The 19,244-nt window shown below is 40.2% G+C and overlaps 1 protein-coding gene across 1 annotated transcript; it reads left to right on the top strand.

The window, feature by feature from the left end:
• The first annotated feature begins 448 nt into the window (after positions 1 to 448).
• Positions 449 to 6,109, top strand: LOC121778580 (formin-like protein 18). Its single transcript, XM_042175949.1, has 18 exons — positions 449 to 722; positions 795 to 889; positions 1,044 to 1,744; positions 1,819 to 2,040; positions 2,111 to 3,237; positions 3,337 to 3,454; positions 3,559 to 3,630; positions 3,784 to 3,882; positions 3,951 to 3,992; positions 4,075 to 4,155; positions 4,241 to 4,291; positions 4,367 to 4,448; positions 4,521 to 4,615; positions 4,778 to 4,849; positions 4,942 to 5,058; positions 5,238 to 5,306; positions 5,376 to 5,442; positions 5,536 to 6,109. The coding sequence occupies exons 2-18, from the start codon at positions 817 to 819 to the stop codon at positions 5,721 to 5,723; spliced, it is 3,276 nt and encodes a 1,091-aa protein (XP_042031883.1). The 5' UTR covers positions 449 to 722; positions 795 to 816; the 3' UTR covers positions 5,724 to 6,109.
• Positions 6,110 to 19,244: the final 13,135 nt, after the last annotated feature.

Here is a 19,244-nt window from a genome sequence, read left to right as displayed (position 1 = left end):
ATAACAGGTTCGTGTCGGGTGCGGGTCGTGTTCGGATTTGAAGGTAGCAGGTCGGGTTCGTGTTCGGATTTACAGTTTCCTTAACAGGTCGGGTTCAGGTTAGACCTTATTGGGTTGGGTCATTATCAGGTTGACCCGATAACGATCCAATCCGCACGATTTGCCAGCCCTAGCTGTGACCTAATAGAATCAGATTAGTTAATTGTTCAGGATGTTTTTAGTTAAATTAGTTGCCCAATCTCACTAAATTACAAAAAAAGGATACTTTTTTGGGAAGGAAGATTCGTTAATCTATCAAGAATTCTTAATTTGTCGAAAGCTACGATAACTAACTATCGTGGAAACACGTGCACATGAGAATTTTGAAAGTGATGGGCGAAAGAATGAGTATGAAAGGAACAATATTAATTACATCATATGTTTCCATAATTTGATCGATTGAGACAAAACAGAACATTCTCTAAATCAAACAAAAAAATGTAATCTTGTCGAAAAATCTCACAAGAAATGAAAAGGGATGCCCTTTTCCCCACACGCTCTCTGCTGCAGCCTTTGATTTTCCCCTCTTTCGAAACACAAGCTCACACACACAACACAGAGTAAGTGTGAATTTGAAGAAATGTATCTGTATCACATGGAAAGCGAAATGAGTGTTTCTTGCACCTTCAGCAAAATGTAGCTGGCCTCTTGTTTCTGATTCCACTTTCTTCAATCTTAAGGATGTAATGCATATATACTTCTGTTTCTGATTCATGTTTTCAAGATTTTGCAATCTAACAAATTTTGGGGATTAGGTTTCGTGATTGACGTGGAAAGATGGCTCTTTTCCGGAAATTTTTCTACCGGAAGCCGCCAGAAGGCCTCTTGGAGATCTCTGAAAGGGTTTATGGTATGTGATTTTGCTTTTTGGAATTTCTTGAATTTTGGATTGAATAATTGAAAATTTGTTGATTTGGGGCTAAACATGGATGATTTCCAACTCATTATCAGTATTAGTATGTAGTCTTGGATATGGTAATGACTGAATTATGGTGATTTTGTAGTGTTTGATTGCTGCTTCACTACGAATGTTTTGGGTGGGGACGAGTATGAGGTGTATATAGGGCGTATCGCGGATCAGCTACGCGAATACTTTCCCGATTCTTCGTTCATAGTGTTTAGTTTTGGGGATGGGGATTACCAGATAGAGATTAGTAGTGTTCTAGCTAAGCATGGCATAACAGTGGTTGATTACCCCAGCCAGAATGCGAGCTGCCCGGTGCTCACGGTTGAGATGATCCACCACTTCCTTAGGTCGAGCGAGAGCTGGCTCTGCATCGGGCAGAGGAACGTGCTCTTGATGCATTGCCAGAGTGGCGCCTACCCTGTGCTCGCCTTCATGCTATCAGCGTTCTTGATATATAGGAAACAGTACACCGTGGAGAAGAAGACGTTGGATATGGTATACAAGCAAGCCCCTCACGAGGCTTTGCACACGATCTTGCCTATCGACCCGTTGCCTTCACAGTTGAGGTATCTGCAGTATGTGTCCAGGAGGAACATAGAAACCCGTTGGCCCCCCTTGGACAGGGCTCTCACGTTGGACTGTGTCATTCTTCGAGCCATTCCCAATATGGACGGAAAGGGCGGTTGCCATCCTATTTTTAGGTTATATGGACCGGATCCGTTGATGGCTGCTGATCCTAACACCAAGATGCTTTTCTCTATGCCAAGAAGATGCCAAGATGTGTGTTATTTTAGACAGGTATGTTATTCAAGATGTTTTTTTTCTTCATATCTTCAAATCTTAATGTGTATCTTTTCAAACTTTGTATACAGGCAGACCATGAAATTGTTAAAATTGATCTCAACTGCCATATACAAGGGGACGTTGTGCTCGAGTGCATAACTCTGGATGATACCCTGGAACATGAAGAGATAATGTTCCGTGTGATGTTTAATACAGCGTTTATCAGATCAAACGTACTGATGCTTACATGTGACGAACTTGACACAGTGTGGGACGCTAAGGATCACTTTCCCAAGGATTTCAGAGCCGAGGTAAGTGCCCATACCTGTAACCGAAACAAATGCTTAACTTGTTCTAACTATGGATTCTTGTCGGATTTAGGTTATTTTCTCGGACATGGACTCCACTTCTTCAATGGAGATGCTTGATTCACCGACCAACGAAGAGATAGAAGGTCTTCCCATTGAGGCATTTTCTCAAGTTCATGACATATTCAACGACCTCGACTGGGGGGAGATAGACAATGCTCTTAACATTATCCAACAAATGACTGTCTCTAGTATCCTTGAAGAGAAAGTCGATTTTACCGGTTTTCCAATTGGCAGAAAAGGAAGCTGGCAGAATCTTGGCCAGAGTGAGAAAGATGAACATGTAGAAGATTTGAAGGTTACCTCATCTGGTGATTTTCATGCAATTGCTGAAAATGAGACAAGTTCTCCACCAGCCGGGCTGAGTGAAGTGCTTTCTACAGCTTCTTCAAAGTCGTCCTTCGATTTGGAAAATTATACCAAGAACAGTGGACTTCATGTTTCTGTTCAGAGACCTGCTCAGTCCAAAATATTATCACCCCAATTTTCTCAAACATCGCCATCTACTCAACCTGCGTATGCTAGTTTAGCACAAGGTTTTCCTGGAGCCCTCACAAGGTACCGTAGCGCACCACCCTCAGCAGTCGGGATTACAGCTCTGCTAGAAGACCATGCTGGCATGGAATCTTCTATATCAGCAGCCACTCCGAGTTTAGTGAAATCGGGATCAGGAACTGCGGCTCCTCCTCCTCCACCACCACCATTGCAGTCTAGTCCTCCCGTATCTCCTTCCCCACCGCCGCCTCCCCCTCCGCCTCCTACTGCAGTAACAGCCGAGCCTCCACAGTTGCCATCAGTACCTTCCCCTCCCCCTCCACCCCCACCCTCGTCTCCTAAAACAATCCCTCCTCCTCCAATGGGGGCGACCCCACCTCCACCACCTCCACCTCAAAAACAGAAGGAAGTGCCGGCTACGAGCCATAAAGGTGTTCCAGCTCCACCAGCTCCATCGAAACTTGGAGCTTCTCCATCGCTGCTTTCATCTTCCACTGCTGTAATTGGTGGAAAGAAGTTTGCAAGGGGTGGTGCAAAAGCCCTGGCTAAAAGGTCATCCCTCAAACCATATCACTGGTTGAAGCTAACAAGGGCTATGCATGGCAGCCTATGGGCTGAGACACAAAAGCCCGAGGAGGCTTCACAGTATGTTACTACACCATTTATATTTTCCATCTGAGTTAGTCTCATCAGATTATGCGAGTGTTTTTTTATATTCGTCTTCACTTTATGTCATCTTTCCAGAGCTCCCGAGTTAGACCTGTGTGAACTCGAGAGTCTTTTCTCAGCTGCTATTCCAAATTCAGATGGTCGGAAAGTAAACATGCGTGGCTCAACTGTCAAATCTGATAAAGTCCATCTGGTATGACTCCTTTTAACTTTTTGAACCGAGCATATTCTAGAATGAAATTTGCTCTAAAGGGTGTACAAAATGAAGGTTTTAAGAAATTTGTGTAACTCCTGCAGATTGAGCTCCGTAGAGCGTACAACTGTGAAATCATGCTGACAAAAGTTAAAATTCCTGTGTCTGATTTGATGGTAGGTTAAAGTTTCAAATGTATTCATTGTGTATATGTCTTTATTCAATCTCCCTGCTTATGGTTTATCGCGATTTAAAATCATCAGCTATTCCCTCCGAAGTAGCAATCATTTGCTTCCTCTGAACGTTGTATCAGCATTTTTTTGCCACAGAATTCAGTCCTTGCATTAGATGACTCAGCACTGGATGCTGATCAAGTCGAAAATCTCATAAAATTTTGTCCAACCAAGGAAGAAATAGAACTCCTCAAGGTATTTAAATCTTTTATATGTACGAGCAATAGATCAATACACGTAGTGACTACAACTTTTTCTTACAGAATTACAAAGGTGACATGGAGAATCTTGGCAAGTGCGAGCAGGTGATGAACATACCTCTTCTAAGTCTCATATCAAGCCAAGTTAATTACCTTGCAGCATTATCCTAATGTTCATGTATCGCAGTTTTTCATGGAGTTGATGAAAGTCCCACGGGTTGAAGCCAAGCTAAGAGTTTTCTCGTTTAAAATTCAGTTTTCGTCCCAGGTCAGAGAATAACATACCTTACTCTATTCCGTTGATTGAGTTCCTGGTGATATTTTTCAATTTGCGTAACTACATTGTCGTGCAGATATCAGATTTGAGACAGAGCTTAAACATTGTGAATTCTATATCTAAAGAGGCAAGTGGTTTTACTCTTTCTCTTTTCTTTTGCCTCAATAAATTACCTTCATTTGCTGAGAATTGCTTTTAACAGGTCAAGAATTCTGTGAAACTTAAAAGGATCATGCAAACTATTCTTTCATTGGGTAATGCATTAAATCAGGGAACTGCACGAGGTGGGTGTAAACGATGTTTATTTTGGAAATTTACTCACTTTGAGTCTTAACTGAAATTATACTTCCACTCAGGTTCTGCAGTTGGATTCCGCTTGGATAGCCTTCCAAAACTCGCTGAAACTAGAGCTCGAAACAACAAGCTGACACTTATTCATTATCTCTGCAAGGTAGTATTATCGTTTTCTAACACTCAAATGCTGCCTTTCATTTTTATTTTTATTTTCACACAGATGAATGCTTTGTGGAGCATTTTCCATTATACTGTTACTGTTGATGAAGGTGACCTCTTCTTATACATAGTCGTAATCGAATCTTGTTGCAACTTCTAGGTGATTGCCGAAAAGTTGCCAGAAGTGTTAGATTTTCATAAAGACCTAGTAGATTTAGAGGCTGCAACGAAGGTATTCATACATCCTACTTAACTTCCCGTCGTTTGCTTTTGTATGACTAGGAGTTGTTAGGTGTTAACTATGTCGGATACATTCAAATGCAGATTCAACTCAAGTACTTAGCAGAGGAAATGCAAGCCATTACCAAAGGGCATGAAAAAGTCGTACAGGAGCTTACTGCTTCTCAAAACGATGGAGCTGTATCAGAGATCTTCTGCACGGTAACTTTGTCGAATATGTTCTTTTCCTAGCTAGCTTGTGCAGACTATTCAACTCTGTCAAGTATTAATTTGAACACACAATCATTGCTAAGAATCTTATAAATGCATCTGCTGTATTGTTTGTCATTTTCTTGCTCAAACGGATTCCTAGTTTCTAATTTTCGTGTTGAATTGTTCAGATTTTGAATAACTTTTTGGGCACTGTTGAAGCTGAAGTAAGATCTCTAGCTGCACTTTATTCCGGAGTGGTAAATTCCGAGCCCTTTAAATCTGGTTCTCAACTTCTTGCATAATCTGATGAATTTGAGGTATTCTAGGGAAGGAATGCGGATTCGTTGGCTCAATATTTTGGAGAAGATCCGGCACGTTGCCCATTCGAGCAAGGTATTCGAATCAGCGAGCTTTCTTCATCATGGATAGGCATATTGGTCACCACTTTTTTTTCATGCAAAATGAGAACTTGAGATGGTTGTGCAGTTGTGTCAACTTTGCTCAACTTTGTGAGGATGTTTCAAAAGGCTCACGAGGAGAACTGCAAGCAACTGGAGATCGAGAAGAAGCAGAAGGCGCAGGAGGAAGCGGAGAATCAGATGCCTAAAGCTAATGCTTCAAGCAAGGAACTGGGAAATGAGAATGGTGTTGCAACTCCACCAAAACTTATATGAAGAAAAAACCAGTCATTGTTCAAGCTTAGATGAAATTTTTTTATGATAGCTAAGTGTGTGTGTGTTACCCCTACCTGACTACAAAAGAAAATTGATGAGACTCGAGAGCTCGGCCGATCAACGGGACCCGGGAGATGGAGTGAAGTGATCTTGACCTATTAGATTCTATGTAAATATCAAGAATCCATTTTTATTTAGTCCAGTTCTGATGCAGAGAGGCTGAGAACTCTGGGATATGGAATTTTTTTGTGTTGCTGATTTTTAATGGTCTGAAATTTGATTGAGACTGTGTATGTAACTATTCTAATGTAATTTGCATATTCTTCAACACTGTCCAACAAATTATTTGTGAAAATTATTACAGTATGAGGATGGAATTTTTATTAGTTTGGAGAAGATTTGAACACCATACTTATTTGTGAAAATTATTACAGTAAGAGGAGTATCATTCATTTTTTATTATAACATGAACTTCAGGCCAAATTATTTGAAAATTTTCAAATCTATTCCAAACAATATTTTGATATTATTGAAGATTAATGCATTTCCTGAAGTTCATGAACCAATGATCCAACTCTTAGTAATAATGTAATGTAACTATTACTTTAATATAGATACATGTATTTGTGTAAATTCGTCCAACTAATATAAGTAGGTGTTCCTTGTACTGTTCATTCACTAAGTATTCAACAAGAATTTGGATAGAAGTATATAAAATGTATAAACAATATATAATCAAACAAAAATTCATTATATAATTTTCATTATTTAAAATGAATCCCTTGTGAACACCACACAGAAAATAAAATACAATTATACAATCAGTTACCTTTCATATTTTATTTAATACTACAAGAACTAACCAAATTCTGACCTAATAAAAGCAGAAGCTAATAGGTTAAGCCACTGTTGAAATCTGGACAGTTGCTTTAATAAAAAGGGAATAATTAAATAATTAGACATAACAGCCAAAACCAACTTTCCCATGTCCCCACTCCAAAATTTCTCCCACACCACACGAGAAAAGAGAAGGCCGTAATTGATGGCTTTTTCCTATTTTATTAAATCAAATTATATGAGCATCCAAAGCCCAATTTTACTATTCATGAAGACAATTTCAGAGCTTTGGATTCTTGCATTTGACTTGCAACATTAACAAATGTGTGTGTGTGTGTACACGAACTTTTGTTTTTTAATGAGATTTTCTTTTCTTTCCTTTCCGTTTTTAATTTTTTTATCATAAAATTATAGAGATGGGAATTATTAGCTTTTACTTTACAGTTTACATAGGTCAGCCATGAGCACCTTTTCCTTTGACATTTGGTTTTCATGATTTAGGCAAATGAAAATAAATTGTGAAATCATTAGGGGGTCTCATGATTTCTGTCTTTCAAATCAATGTGTGATCAAGTTTGGAAAATTGATGTGTAGAAACAAGTGTATTAAATCTAGGGGTGGGAAATTATACCGAAATACCGTAATACCGGACTTACCGTACCGGAAAAATACCGAAAATACCGATTTTTCGGTATACCGCAGTTTCCGGTATGGTATGATACCGTACCGCAGTGTTTCGGTACAGTAACAGTATCATTTTTTCTATACCGCGGTATACCGAATCTACGGTATTCCGGTATACCACGGTATACCGAAACCTCGGTATATACCGAATCCACGGTATACCGTGGTATACCGAATATTCGGTATATACCAAAGATTCGGTATACCGTGGTATACCGGTATACAGATATATATATATATATAGAGAGAGAGAGAGATATATATATTAATATTAAATATGTTGTAATATATATATTATATTAAAAAAAATTAATACATCAATTAATACAATAAAATTAAACATTCAAATGATAATTTATTCAAACAAATTCGAAATTAACCTGAATTATTTTTTTTATCAACTCATCCTATTAAATATAATAAACACAATAGCACATAACACCGAAAGAAGATTGGAAATACGATATCGGGAATATGTTTCAACAGAGCACATTTAAAAGAATTTGTATTAACTCACACCATTTAGTATATGATTCTTTGTGTAATGTCATATTACAAATACACAAAGTAATTAAAAAATTTTGTTTTATTCTTCGTCCCACTTCATAAAATGTCAATTAAAAATATGTGCAGCTGAAAATGAATCAAATCGTTTAATTAGTGTTTAATTCATTGTATGTTATCTTATTTTATATACTACTTAAATTGAAGGATGAATAAATAGGATACTGATCAGTCATTCTTAATTCTTAAAGAGAAATAAATGTCCAATTTAAATTACTAACTAGTGTCCCGCCCCTGCGATGGACGGGTCATTTTAATTACTTCATATTTATTTCATTATGCGAAATAAAAGTTGTGAAATGATAAACAAAAGAATATTCGACATCCTCTTACTTTGGATTATACTTTTTCAATCACATTAACCCCACATAGCCACAAGAGTGCGTTTAAATGCTACCTTTTCTTAAAAATGTCAATACGATCACATTAAAATTTCAACACATATTTGTGTTGACATTTTAATAAACTGTCTTGACATTTAAATATCAGACTTAAAATTAAAAAACATTTTAAATCTGTGAAAATATGAATTAACCGTTGAGTTATAACTGCAGGAGCAAGTTTACATTGCAATAATTTAATATTGCACTGGTGAGACACTTTCTAGTCGAGATTCATTTCATTGCAATATAGCGACCCAAAAATGAACAAATCAAGAAACAAATTATTGAGATTATGCTCGACTATTAATAAAGGTTATCAAATGCAGGGTCATCTTCAACGATTTTTTGTGGAGTTTTGAGAAATGAAGACAACGAGGTTGCAAGAAATGAAGATAATGTTGTTGATCATGACTTCATAAATTGTTTTAGATTTGAATGTTGAAGTTTTATTAATTTGAATGCTATGAACAAGATTTGATTGTGATGAAGTTTTATTGTTTTGGGCTTTTTTAAATAGTTGAACACTTGAATTGTTATTTTAAATATTTTGGACACAATATATTTTTTTTCGGTATACCGTTACCATACCGTTATTACGGTATACCGAAACACGGTACGGTACGGTATACGTAATAACGGCATTGTAACCGGTATCAAAAAATATCATACCGAATTTCCGGTATACCGAAAATTCGGTACGGTATCGGTATTGAATTTTTTCATACCGTACTTTCCGGTACGGTATGCGGTATGGCACGATCGGTACGGTATACCGTACCGACCCACCCCTAATTAAATCAAAGAAAAAAATCCCTAGTAAAAGCAAGCACATAAAAATACCAAATCAAGGCCCATAGCTAAAATCTTGGCAACCATCATTCTCAAAGTGCGAGAGAATGTTAGTTCTTTCTTCTTCAGCATTAGCAGTGGGGCGCCCTAAGGGAGGCTCTAAAGCCCACCCTATGCACCGGCACGTCAGCATTTTTCCTCCTACCCTTCCACCTGCATTGTGGCGCCCTATAAGCCGCCCTAAAGGCCGCCCTATAGGTTTCACTATTGTTTTGTTAATTAATTTAAATATTTTCAAATATGTCAATGCAAAATAATTAAAAAATATCACGATTAATTAAAAACGACAAATCCTACATTGATTAAAAAAAAGTTTTACAAATGCATCAGAATCCATTTTATAGTGTAATTTGAGTGTGGAAAAGTGAATGGAAAGGTTACAAATGAAGGTGGGGTATGGGGTATTTATATAAATAAATTTTTCGAAATTAAAAAATAAAAATAAAAATAAAAATAAAACACGTTGCATCGTCAGCGTCGCCCACAGTGACCGGACGATGCCCTATCGTCCGCGTATCATCCGCGGACGATCTATAGGGTGCGGACAATGCATCGGGCATCGTCCGCGCACCCACAGTGGGCGGACGATGGCGCGCCCGAGGCATCGGGCGGCCTATCATCCGCCCCATTGCGGATGCTCTTATTCATCTTTTTTTTTTCTTCTGTGTTTGGTATTACATATTAGTAAGAGTTAGTAGTGTATATTACTCAATCCTCAAGCAGGAGTAGATGCATACTACTAATTTCGTCTCTAAAAAGTATTAACATTTGGTTCGACATAGGTTGTAATTCATGTATATTCCTCAATCCTAAGCAGGAGCAGATGCATACTACTAACTTCGTCTCTGAAAAGTATTAACATTTAGTTCGACACGGATTGTAATTCATGTATAATTGGTAAAGTAAGAGAGAGATAAATGATAGCGTAAGTAGTTTTTGTAGAGGCTGAACTTCACATCATTAATAGTGTAGTGTAATAATATAAGTTATAAATAAAATGATGTGTAGAGGATAATGCATTGTTTAACTATTCCAATATTAGAAAGTTCATATTTTTTAGGGACATACTAATAAGGAAATTGTTCATACTTTTTTAGGGACGGAGGGAGGAGGGAGTGTAATGGATTGACACTTAGCATTAATATATATGAGTGTTTTCGATTATATTTTAAAAAATAATGTACGTATTTTCTTTTAAAATACTCTATCATATTCTAGCCTAAATGGTCACGAAATTTTCAATTGTGAAGATTTGAAAAAAAAAATGATTGGGGGGGAGCCTAGTGTGTGTATCCAAATAAAATGTAATATTGTAATCTGAATATTTAAATATCATGGAAACTACAAACCCAAATAAACCATTTATATAATTAAAAAGTGTAGTTAATAAAAAAAATGTACTAATGTTTTGACTACAAATATGGAGATAGTAGAAAATGAAAAGGCACAATTCCCTATCTAATGTATAGTCGTACTCGTATCGTATGTTTTAGGGTCCTCCCATATATATATATCCCTCTCAACTGTCACACAGTCAGAACTCAATCCCATCATCTGACCTGTGATTACATACACTAACTTCTTTATTCTACTATATCAAATAAATCATAAATGCGTCCCAATATATACCTAAGAGCATCGGTAACGCTAGGGGCCGGGCCGCAAATCGCGAGTCCCGGCCCGTCCCATGCGTTACACGGAGGCGAGTCACGGCCCAGGCCGCTCCCGGGGCCGCGTTCCCGGCCTGGTGAGCATCCCGCGGCCCGGCCCGGCCTAGGGTTACACGGTGCGGGACGGGCCGCAAACCCCCAAAATGTATTTTTTTTTTTATTTTTTTGTCCATTTATACCCATTTCTTCAATATTCTTCCACCAATTTCTCCATTTCTATCCTCTAAATTATTTCAATATTTTTTCTAGGACGTGTAATTTTTATTTTTTAGGATTTAATATTTTTTTTTTAGGATTTGTAATTTTTTTTCTCTAGGATTTGTATTTTTTTTCTAGGATTTGTAATTTTCTTTTTTCGACTGAACAATGTATTTTCCCGGTTTGAATTGTTCAACGTATTGCATTTACGAATAAAATAGGTTGAAGTTGTGAATAGTGTCATTTATTAGTTGCGGCCCGGGCCGCAACCTGCAGGGTTACAGCAGTTGGGGCCTGGGCCGCAACTGTAGAGGAATGATGACGTGGAGGGGACTTGGGGCCGGAAATGGAGACGGGGTTAATGATGCCCTAAGACCATCAGCAGTGGGGCGCCCTAAGGCGCGCCACGTCAGCATTTTTATCCTCCTCTTTCTCCACCTGCAGTGGGCGCCCTAAGGCGCGCCCTATGGCGCGCCACATCATCAATTTTGTAATATTTACAAAATACATACGAATTCAAAAAAAAAACTAAAATACATTTAAAATACGAATTTTAAAAACTTCATTCATTTAATAAAAATTAATACATTACAATGCGAAATAATAAAAAACGCAAACTCAGCGACGGCGGTTACGAGCCCACACTTCTTCAATCATGTCGCTCATGAGCTGTGCATGCTCCTGTTGGTTGTGCATTGAGGCCTGCCTAGATAAAACCTCATCGAAACCTAACGGTAACCCTCTATCGGGTGTCTCGGTCGATGTGCCGGCAGAGCTAGATGCAGGTCGTCGTCATTCCAATCGGTGATGCTTCCGCCTTCACTCTCGACTATCATATTGTGCATGATTATGCACGCATATATGACATCGGCGATGACTTCCTTGTACCAGAAACGAGCCGGCCCTTTCACAATTGCCCACCGTGATTGGAGCACCCCAAATGCCCGCTCTACATCCTTCCGCGCCGCCTCTTGCTTTTGCGCAAATAAAACCCTCTTCTCACCAATCGGGCAGCTGACTGTCTTTAGGAAAACTGGCCACCGTGGGTAGATGCCGTCGGCCAAGTAGTACCCCATATGGTATTGGCGTCTGTTGGCAGTAAACTCTATGGCCGGGCCGTTGCCATTACATTGGTCGGTGAAGAGAGTGGACGAGTTGAGGACGTTGATGTCGTTGTTCGACCCGGCTACGCCGAAGTAAGCATGCCAGATCCAAAGCCGATAGTCAGCGACGGCTTCGAGTATCATCGTCGGGTGGCTGCCCTTGTATCCACTTGTGAATTGGCCTCTCCACGCCCTCGGACAGTTCTTCCACTGCCAGTGCATACAGTCGATGCTCCCGAGCATCCCAGGAAACCCGTGCACCGTCTCGTGCATCTGCATCAAACCCTGGCAATCAGTGGCAGTCGGCTTGCGCAAATATGTGTCGCCATAGGCCTCTACTATCCCCCGACAAAAGTACTTCAGACACTCGCGGCCTGTAGTCTCCCCACAGTGGAGGTACTCGTCAAAAGGTCCGCCGTGGTGCCGTATGCCAACTGACGAATAGCAGTCGTGCACTTTTGCAATGGTGTAAGGCCGAGTTTCCCGATGGCGTCCTCCCGAAACGTGAAGTATTCTTCACGTGAAGACAATGTACGAACAATGCTGAGAAAAAGGTACCTCGACATTCGAAACCGGCGGCGGAAAACAGTCGGGCCCCAACGTGGTTGATCGGCAAAATAGTCTTCAACCAGACGCCTGTGAGCTTCCTCGTGGTTGCGTCGGACATACGTCCTAGGTCGAATAGGACGATGGACTTGCTCAGCCGCCGCTGCAGCCGCCGCCTTCTCGCGCTGCATTTGCGAATAGCATGCCGCCATGGCCTCTTCAACACCTGCATCTAATGCTTCGTCAATCGAACGACCGGAATCAGACGAACTAGAACTATTGGTGTCTTCGCCGGGATTCATTTTCGTTGGATGTTGAGAGAGAATATGTTGAGAGATAGTCGATATGTTCGTATGCACAACTGAATGAGAAACGAGATTTATATAAAAAAACAAAACCGCGTGCCATCGTCTGCGGCCTTCACAATGGGGCGGACGATGTCGCGGACGATGGCCATCGTCCGCGGTTTAAGTCGCGCCCGAAGCATAGGCCGCGACTATCGTCCGAGGCCTATGCCACACACCCACAGTGGGGGCGGACGATGAATGGTGCGGACGATGTGCGCCATCGGGCGTGCCATCGTCCGCCCATTGCGGATGGTCTAATCAAGTTCATACTAGTAGTACAAAAGAAACTGGCTAGTGAGATAACTCCATTGATGATTCAATTTTTTATATGTATTCGTTGCCAGATTATGGGCACAGCCTATAGTACTTCAATGTATGAAGAGACTAAACAGATTTCAAGTTGAAAATTGTGTTAAAATTTCTCAACCACCAATAATCTAGTCCTTGTTTGTTATGGAATAAACCATACTAGATCACATCATAAACTTATATTCGAAAGTTGTTGGATTAAATTCAAGACCAACCATATTGTTATTGTTCATTGTAATTGAATGTTAATTTATACGTTAATTTTCTTATATTCACAGCCAATTTTGAGTTGATGGGTATAGATTAATTGTAAATATAGTTTAGTCTTGGTTGAGAATGAATGATCTTTAGAATCATTCCACACTTTTTGCTCCCCAACAATAAATCGCAATTAAAACATTATAGTTAAAATTTATCACCGTATGTTGGAAAAGAAGACCACATTAATATGCCGCCCACATTCATTATGGAGAGTTCCTAAGCAGTGTAGAATTCCTAAGTATTGTAGAGTTCCAATCCCTTTTATTGATGTACTAGAACTTTCTCATTCACCCTATAAATACTAGGGTAATGAACCTTTGGAGAGAACAACAAAAAATAAACATTGGAATATTTCTCTATACACTTTATCCTTTCAAATGTCTATCCAATCTTTTTCTACCTCTCTCGATTACCATCTTTAAGATGGTATCAGAGCAGGAAACTAAAAAACAACCTCCAATGGAGGTCAGCCAAATACACACTCTCAAATTATTGATCGAGACAATCGCAAATCTAATTGATTTGTACAAATCCAACACAAACCAAAGCCAAAATTCATACCCGTTGAAGAATCTCGGCGTAGGGTCCAAGCGCACAGCAGCCACATCAACTCAGGCAAACAACCGAAGTAGAAACATATCCCTGCCTCCTAACGGAAACCATATCGAATCTGCCCACAAGGACAAACTTCCTAAACCGAAGAAGACGTACGCCAATGCCCTTGTTGACGGCGGAAGCAGCAACACCGGTCGACAATTGCATCCGTCAAATTCAGAAGCGGCGGCGGCGGCTGAAGGAGCGACGGCTGCTGAAGGAGCTGCGTCGGCAGCGGAGGCTGCTGAAGGAGCTGCGGCGGCGGCGGCTGAAGGAGCGACGGCTGCTGAAGGAGCTGCGGCGGCGGCGGAGGCTGCTGAAGGAGCTGCATCGGTGGGGGAGGCTGCTGAAGGAGCAGCATCAGCGGTGGAAGCTTTGCAGCGGAGAAGAAGAAAGAAACAGGGGATGTGCCGGATTTTGGCAGGCGGTGAGGACCGAACAACCGCCTCCGATGAGATGGCAGGAGAAGATTCTGAAATTGGAAAAGGGGAAATGGCTGAGAAGGAGGGGCCGAAAATAGGGTGTTCTAAAGTCTCCACCACCATTTTGCAATTAAGCCCCTCAAATTTGAGAAAATCCCAAAATAAACCCCACCATAAAAATCCCTACCAAAATCCCCCCAAGTCAATTCTGATATTAACAAATCCCCCCCAGTTGACCAAACAATTGCAGAAAAAACCCCCTTTTGTCCGAATTTTCGAAAATACACCCCGACATTTTGAATTTCAGCCTTCCATTATGTGTACAAACAAATTCCAAGCTTTAGCATACTCATCTTCCTCAAACATAGGACCTAAAGACTATCATTGGATTTTTGACTGTGGGGCAACCGATACCATGTCCTTTGATGCATCGGACTTCCTCGATATTTCTCAATCCACAAAAACATTTGTCCAAACGGCCAGTGGGGAATTAGCTCATGTTGAAGGGGCGGGAACTATAGCTATATCACCAACCCTTCGCCTCTCAAATTGTCTTTATGTTCCCTCTTTGTCCCACAAATTGTTGTCAGTGAGTCACGTCACGAAAGAACTTAATTGCAAACTCCTAATGCAGCCTCGTTTTTGCATGTTGCAGGATATCAAGACGGGAACGATAGTTGGGCGTGGCACTGAGCGACATGGTCTGTACTACGTAGATGAGATTGCCCAACACAGTAATGCGCTGCTAACTCATGGACTGAATGAAAGACAGATATGGCTCTTACACCGTCGGTTAGGGCACCCATCTATAGGTTATCTCCGTCTACTCTTTCCTAAATTAGTTTCTTCTTCACTTGTTTTGAATTGTGAAACGTGTGTTTTGGCTAAAAGTCATAGACATTCCTTCAAGTTGAACAAAACTAGAGAAAAATCTCCGTTTGCTTTAGTTCACTCTGATGTTTGGGGCCCTGCTCCGGTTATCGGGGGTCAAGGATTTCGGTATTTTTTGCTATTTGTTGATGATTTTTCTCGTATGACTTGGATTTATTTTTTAAAATCAAAATCAGAAGTCTTTGAAAAATTCACCGAGTTCTATAGCCTTGTCCAAACCCAGTACAACACCAAAATCCAAGTCCTTAGATCTGATAATGGGAGAGAATATGTGAACTCTAGAATGAAAACCTTCTTCACCGAAAAAGGTCTCCTTCACCAAACGACATGTGCATACACACCTGAACAAAACGGGGTGGCTGAGCGAAAAAACCGGTATATCCTTGAGATCACCCGTGCACTTCTAATAGAATCCCACATCCCTAAATCTTTCTGGCCTGAAGCCATAGCCACATCTGTTTACCTTCTAAATCGTCTTCCCACAGGAATCCTAAACTTCAAAACCCCTTTAGAAATATTCTCTTCAAAACACTCAATTCCCTCTTCTCTCAGTCTTGAACCCAAAGTTTTTGGCTGCACTGTCTTTGCTCACATACCCAAACATGATCGCGATAAATTCTCACCATGTGCAGTCAAATGTGTTTTCTTGGGGTACGGGAATGGTCAGAAAGGGTATAGATGTTATGACCCGTCAACAGATCGCATGTATGTCACTATGAACTGTAACTTTGTTGAAAGTGAATATTTCTATAGCCAATCTAGTGGTCAGAGGGAGAGTGAGACGGGTAATGCGAATAGTGACGCACTTAATTGGCTACCTCTATGGGGAGAAACCATTCAGGGGGAGAGAAATCTGAGGGAAACCGACCAAAATCTAAGGGAAACCATTCAGGGGGAGAGAAATTTGAGGGAAACCGACCAAAATCCTATCACAAGTGTGAGTCAAACAGCGCCAATTCCCCAGGAACAGAACATGTCGCCTCAGGACACTGCCGAGCTATCTGACCAGTCTTTGACTCCTGAGGTAAAAACTTTTGATTCCAATATTCCTATCCTACCCGAAACTGCTGACAGTGACAGGGAAAATATAAGTGATACAGAAGAGCCACCTACAGAACAAGAGACTGGGCATGGCAAATTACCCCACAGGAGTACGAGGGGTGTTCCTCCTCGACGATATTCTCCAGACTGGAAAGGACGGAAATCAAGGTACTCAGTTGCAAACTTCACACAGGGACACCTTACTGAAATGGCTAGAGCATTCGAAGCTGCTCTTTATGAAGAAGAAGAGATTCCGCAATCATTCGAGATGGCAATAAAACACAAGCACTGGAGGGAAGCCATGAAGAAGGAGATTGATGCCCTGAGAAAAAATGAAACATGGGAGAAGTGTACTCTACCTCCGGGAAAGAAACCAGTAGCGTGTCGTTGGATCTTCACCATAAAACGACGAGCAGATGGTTCAATCGAGAGATATAAGGCAAGATTGGTTGCTAAGGGATACACTCAAGTGTATGGAGTTGACTATGAGGAAACTTTCTCCCCGGTGGCCAAACTAAATACAGTAAGAACCCTTCTGTCTGTAGCTGCGTGTAAAGAGTGGCCATTATACCAGTTGGATGTTACAAATGCCTTTCTTCATGGTGAACTTGAGAAAAACAAGGAAGTCTATATGGAGGTCCCACCAGGCCTAGACGAAGAATTTGGAAAAGGGCAAGTATGCAGATTGAGGAAGACCCTCTATGGGTTAAAGCAATCACCAAGAGTATGGTTTGGAAGATTCTGTCAGACAATGTTCAAACATGGCTTCAAACAGAGCCATTCTGATCACACACTATTTCTGAAAGAAAGGAATGGAAAAATGACATGCTTGATTATTTATGTTGATGACATGATCATAACAGGAGATGATGTTGAAGAAATCCAAAATCTGAAGAAGAATCTTTTCAAAGAATTTGAAATGAAGGACTTAGGAGCTTTGAAGTACTTCCTAGGGATTGAAGTGTTGAGATCCAAGCACGGAATCTTTTTAAGGCAGAAGAAGTATATACTTGATATGCTCGCCGAGACGGGCATGCTTGACTGCAAGCCGGCTGAAACTCCAATGATACCCAACCATGGGTTGAAAATTGTGGATGGAGCTAAACCTACTGATCGTGAAAGATACCAACGACTAGTAGGAAAGCTTATCTACCTTTCTCATACGAGGCCCGACATCGCATATGCCGTTGGAGTGGTTAGTCAATTCATGCATCAGCCTCAAGAAGATCACATGGATGCTGTCATGAGAATTGTAAGATATTTAAAAGGAACCTCCAGTTATGGGATATTCCTAGAGAAAAGAGAAGATTTGGAAATTGATGGGTACACCGATGCAGATTGGGCAAGCAATCCAGTTGATAGAAAATCAACTGGAGGATATTTTACCTTTGTTGGGGGTAATTTAGTCACTTGGAGGAGCAAGAAGCAGAAAGTGGTTGCCTTGTCAAGTGCGGAAGCTGAATTCCGAGGGATCAGAAGCGGTCTTATGGAGATACTCTGGCTTCGAAGATTATTAACAGAAATTGGATTTCCACCGACAAGGAGAAGTCGGCTTTTCTGTGACAATAAAGCTGCAATTAGCATTTCAGAAAATCCGGTACAGCATGATAGGACCAAACATGTTGAAGTCGATCGTCACTTTATCAAAGAAAAACTTGAAAGCGGGATTATCGAGTTCCCATTTATCCGATCCGAGGAACAACTGGCAGACATTCTCACCAAGGCGTTGAGTCCTACAAAATTCAAAGAATTCCTTGGCAAGTTGAGTATCGGAGATACCGTTACTCAACTTGAGGGGGAGTGTTGGAAAAGAAGACCACATTAATATGCCGCCCACATTCATTATGGAGAGTTCCTAAGCAGTGTAGAATTCCTAAGTATTGTAGAGTTCCAATCCCTTTTATTGATGTACTAGAACTTTCTCATTCACCCTATAAATACTAGGGTAATGAACCTTTGGAGAGAACAACAAAAAATAAACATTGGAATATTTCTCTATACACTTTATCATTTCAAATGTCTATCCAATCTTTTTCTACCTCTCTCGATTACCATCTTTAAGACCGTAATTAAGGCAACCACAATGAGAACCCTGAAATCGGCTCTATTTTAAGTTAGAATCCATTTTTCTTATTTCAGAACACCCGCAATAAGTCCAGCTTCATATCAAGTCCAACTTATTTAGGTCACGTCAGCATTTTTTATTTATGCCAGAACACCCGCAATAAGTCTAACTTCATATCAAGTCCAACTTATTTCACCATTTTTTTCATATCGTTTCCTTTTAATTTTCAAATTATAAAACAAATAACATTGCAAAATATAAAGAAAATAACACAGATTAAAAGTATTAAAAAATTACATATAAATTATGTAATCTTTTAGTACTTTTAATCTGTAGTTTCAACGTCTTCACAATGAAAGTAATCTTTTCTTCAAAGTCCCGAATTTGTGCAAAGCAGTTAGATCAAGTTGTGATGCATTTGGCGATCTTCCTTGGATTCTGTCTCGTTTGTAGTTTCATCGTGAACTTCAACGTCTTCATCATCAATGCAAACAGGGGCGGTTTTAGTAAGCCAATATGAGGGGCATTTGCCCTACCTCAAATTTTCTACTCCATATATATATTGCCGATTATAAAATTTATTTCTTTTATTTTTTCACTAAATGTCCCCCGTCAAATTCTTAAATTTTCTTCATAGGTAAATTTGCCCCCTTCCCTACAAAATCCTAGCTCCGCCCCTAAATGCAAAAGTCATCACTTTCACGTTGGGCTGACTCAGTTGCACTACTCAATGATGGACATTTCCCCTTAACATTTC

This window comes from Salvia splendens, chromosome 19 (genome assembly GCF_004379255.2).
Source record: "Salvia splendens isolate huo1 chromosome 19, SspV2, whole genome shotgun sequence".
Taxonomy (NCBI): Eukaryota; Viridiplantae; Streptophyta; class Magnoliopsida; order Lamiales; family Lamiaceae; genus Salvia; species Salvia splendens.
The sequence above is the reverse complement of the archived record's forward strand: the minus strand, read 5'-3'. Positions and strand labels throughout refer to the sequence as shown.

Excerpts from the sequence above, each read along its gene's own strand:
- LOC121778580 (XM_042175949.1), top strand. The coding sequence starts at position 817 with ATGGCTCTTTTCCGGAAATTTTTCTACCGGAAGCCGCCAGAAGGCCTC. Across the intron at positions 3,455-3,558 it reads AATCTGATAAAGTCCATCTG|ATTGAGCTCCGTAGAGCGTA; the intron begins GTATGACTCCTT and ends TAACTCCTGCAG. Across the intron at positions 4,156-4,240 it reads AAATTCAGTTTTCGTCCCAG|ATATCAGATTTGAGACAGAG; the intron begins GTCAGAGAATAA and ends ATTGTCGTGCAG.